Genomic DNA, 3,383 nt, shown 5'->3' with positions numbered 1-3,383 from the left:
CAGCAGCACAGAGCAAAATATGAATACAAATAACTGATCAATGTCAATCATTACCAAATAATGCCACTATAACTCTCAACCTTTGGGATTTTAATATCAATTGGTCCAAAGTCCTACTACTGCACAGAAGGAATAATTGGCCTGTGAGATAACATTATCAATAAGTAAAGTGCCTAAAATACCCTGAAACACTTTCATTATAAAAATATATCTCATCAAATATAATAGCATTTATACATAGCCTCTTGTACAGGATAAAAAATCTTCCTCACAAAAAACAAGATACTTGGGTATACAGGTAGAACACTTTGTTCCCATCCATTACAGTATCCCTGTACAACACATTGGTATGTGCTACTACAGGAATCCCCCACTTAAAGTTCCTGATATGCTCTGGGTTAGATCCTTTTGCAAAGACCATGTCATATTGATAAAGAATGCAACTCAAATCAACACCTCACTGCTATCTTTGAAACCTTTGAGCAGGTGAAGTGTTTCATGACATGGTTATGACTGTAGTAGTGCAAATAGTGCAATATGCACTGTAACTGAAAGCCTTAGAACATGATTTTGCTAGAAAGCCCAGACATAAGTGCAAATCAACAGTGGCAGACATTAAGCAGGGGATGACTGAAGTACAAATATATGTTAAAATACATTTCATTTTATACACATGTGATATTGATCACATTCTTAAAAGTACAATTATGAAATTCATCACAGTGTCAAACATATTCATACTAAGTAAGTTCTCTTAAGCTCTGGAGACATTATCACTTTCATCACTGCTTACTGAGTGTGTCCGCACTCTAACCCTCACAACTGAGTTTGGAACAGCTGTGTATTCTGCAAGGGAAATTTTAACATAATCAATGAAATATCCATAGATGCATACAAAGTGAAAATTACTGGAAGTTATAAGATAGTTAAAAAACAAAGTATAGTCATTCAATTATAACTACAAGAAAGTATAAAGATCACAATAACAAAATAGTGCAAGGAGAGGCTTATCATTAAGCACAAATCACAATGCCTCAACTTATAGGGTAATCTACATTAATGGAACTGTGTGGAACTGCTTTAGGCAACAAACCTCCACCTCCTGTCGCAGCAGTCCCTTTATCACCACACACACTCATGCCAGGCCCAACCCCCACAGCTGACATCAAACTAATGGCAGGCCCTACACATGCTATTGTGCTAACATCTGCCTTGGCACAAGCAGGACTTATGGGTGCATCCTTAGTGTTCGATGATGTTTTTTCTGACTTTTTACCTGAGAGAAGACTGCATCTGTAGTAAATGCCCATTCAGCCCAAGCTTTACCAACTAGAGACAACATGGGAGATAATAAGCATTCAACAGCATTACATAGGACTTGGCCTGGAACTGCACTGAAGTACAGCATGAAGCACTTTGGTTAATAAGTTTAAAACTACCAATGCTACAGCAAGCTCATAAAAGGGGTTAGTTAAAGCCACAACTTTATCATTTCAAGCTAATATTCCATAATTACTACACACCTTCACCTTGTGCTGAGGAAGTGCTGTCACCACATACACCCATTCCTGGTCCAACTCCGGCTGCAGCCATTGTACTGACTGCAGGCCCTACACACGCTACTGTGCTCATGTCTGCTTTGATGCAAACAGGTGCATCCCCCTCGGTGTTTTCCTCTGTGTTTCTATTGCTTGAGTTGGCTGTGGGCGTGGCTAAATTTCCTGTTGCAGTGCATAAAGAGAATCCTCATTTACATATTTCTTATACTGTATATAGAATTCAGGAAGGGTGGAAATCAATTATAGAACATATACACTATGAGTATTTATGGCAGCCATGCTCTCAAAAACATATGTATTTATCTTCATTAACCTAGAAATAGTGAAAATACATCTTCAATCATTCATTTCAATTCACTAATACTCATCTGAATATCAATATCGAAAACACACTTACAACTGACACATGAAGGCAAATATCTAAAAACAGATAACTCTCTAAAATTAAACACTATGTCACATCATATGTCACACATCCTTTCAAACTTCAACAGCCTAATGAGGAATTCCAAACAGGACTCCTCATACCACACATATTCAAATCATTCATGCATCTATGAATAAACAGCCAATCCTCCATGCAAAATACATTTTTATTGTTGTTAGTTTTACTCACTTTGCTATTATGTGAAGAAACTAAACCAACATTTGAACCTTGAACTGGCAACTTACCTTTTGAGCGATCACCTATTTTGGCAGGCAGGAGAGTGAGGACTGCCAGGAGGCCGAGGATTGCAGCTCCGCCACAGCAGTAGAAGAGGATATCACGGTAATATTGAGAGCACAATGGACAACATGCTCTAAGAGGTGGGAAAAAATATATACTGTAATATGTGAAGTCTTCAACTATCTTAACAGTCAAATTATGCTCACAAATTTTATTTACAATATAAACATATTGTCCACATCACCAAACTAGAAGGTGATTGATGATGATAAAATTTTACTTATAAATTTAGCAGTACACACACTAAATATGGTAAACCTAGCAAATTAAAACAGGCAGATTCCTGAGGTGTCAGACAGAAACTGCCTCTCCAGGGAAACAGAAAAAAAAGTCTAATGCAAGATGTAATTAGTTATCCTCTTCTACTTCTTGTTAAAGCAGAAATCTCTTAGACAGCCTCACTAAAGCATATTTTGTCGACTCCTTACTGTCCTTTTAAAAGTATGACACTAGAGCTGATGGAAATGAAAACTAATAGCTAAAAGACTAATAGTAAAATGAGTGTAACTGGTAATAGTGATATAAAAATGCAAATGGACATTTCTAATTTTTATTTACCATGAGGAAAAGTATAAGGGTATATATAATGAGCTTATGAAAGAGGATAATAACAAACAAAAAATTTGCATGGAAATGATGCCACCTGACCAATCATTTCTCTAGTATGAAGAATCATGAAAGGGTTGATGCAAAGAATGATGATCTTAATGTTAGAGTAACAGACACCATGCAATAGAAAGCAAGTGGAGTGTTAACTAAACATGCACCAGCAGAGGTACATTAGGACTCATGCACAAAAGTTGTATTTACGCACCTAATGGGGCTTGTGCTGAAACAAATGTTAAATTGTGTTAATCACAATATTTCTTTTAAACTGTGTTTTAGCTGATGCTTTCCCATAATAATTAAGTTTCTTTATATAACATTCACATAAGCTTTCTGATGCAACAGCAATTGTCTTTTCTAGCTAGCCCAGATTTTGTGTGCAAGCATTAAGCATGTTGTACCAAAGAAAATATTGTATATCAAACCATGCAAAAAAAATTCAAGTACCAAATAAAACAGTATTTTTGAGATTATTCATTTACAGGCAAGAA

General features: G+C 36.1%; 1 protein-coding gene across 1 annotated transcript in view; it reads right to left on the bottom strand.

Annotated features, from left to right (window-relative positions):
- Nucleotides 1-3,383, bottom strand: part of LOC119586367 (major facilitator superfamily domain-containing protein 12-like) — a gene marked incomplete in the record, with an annotated part of 40,561 nt that overhangs the window by 498 nt on the left and 36,680 nt on the right. Inside the window, 5 exon segments of the mRNA XM_037935079.1 lie at nucleotides 1-846; nucleotides 1,094-1,276; nucleotides 1,524-1,721; nucleotides 2,232-2,359; nucleotides 3,101-3,115. Coding sequence (XP_037791007.1) covers nucleotides 755-846; nucleotides 1,094-1,276; nucleotides 1,524-1,721; nucleotides 2,232-2,359; nucleotides 3,101-3,115 — 616 coding nt within the window.

This window comes from Penaeus monodon, chromosome 21 (genome assembly GCF_015228065.2).
Source record: "Penaeus monodon isolate SGIC_2016 chromosome 21, NSTDA_Pmon_1, whole genome shotgun sequence".
In the NCBI taxonomy this organism is placed as follows: domain Eukaryota; kingdom Metazoa; phylum Arthropoda; class Malacostraca; order Decapoda; family Penaeidae; genus Penaeus; species Penaeus monodon.
The sequence above is the reverse complement of the archived record's forward strand: the minus strand, read 5'-3'. Positions and strand labels throughout refer to the sequence as shown.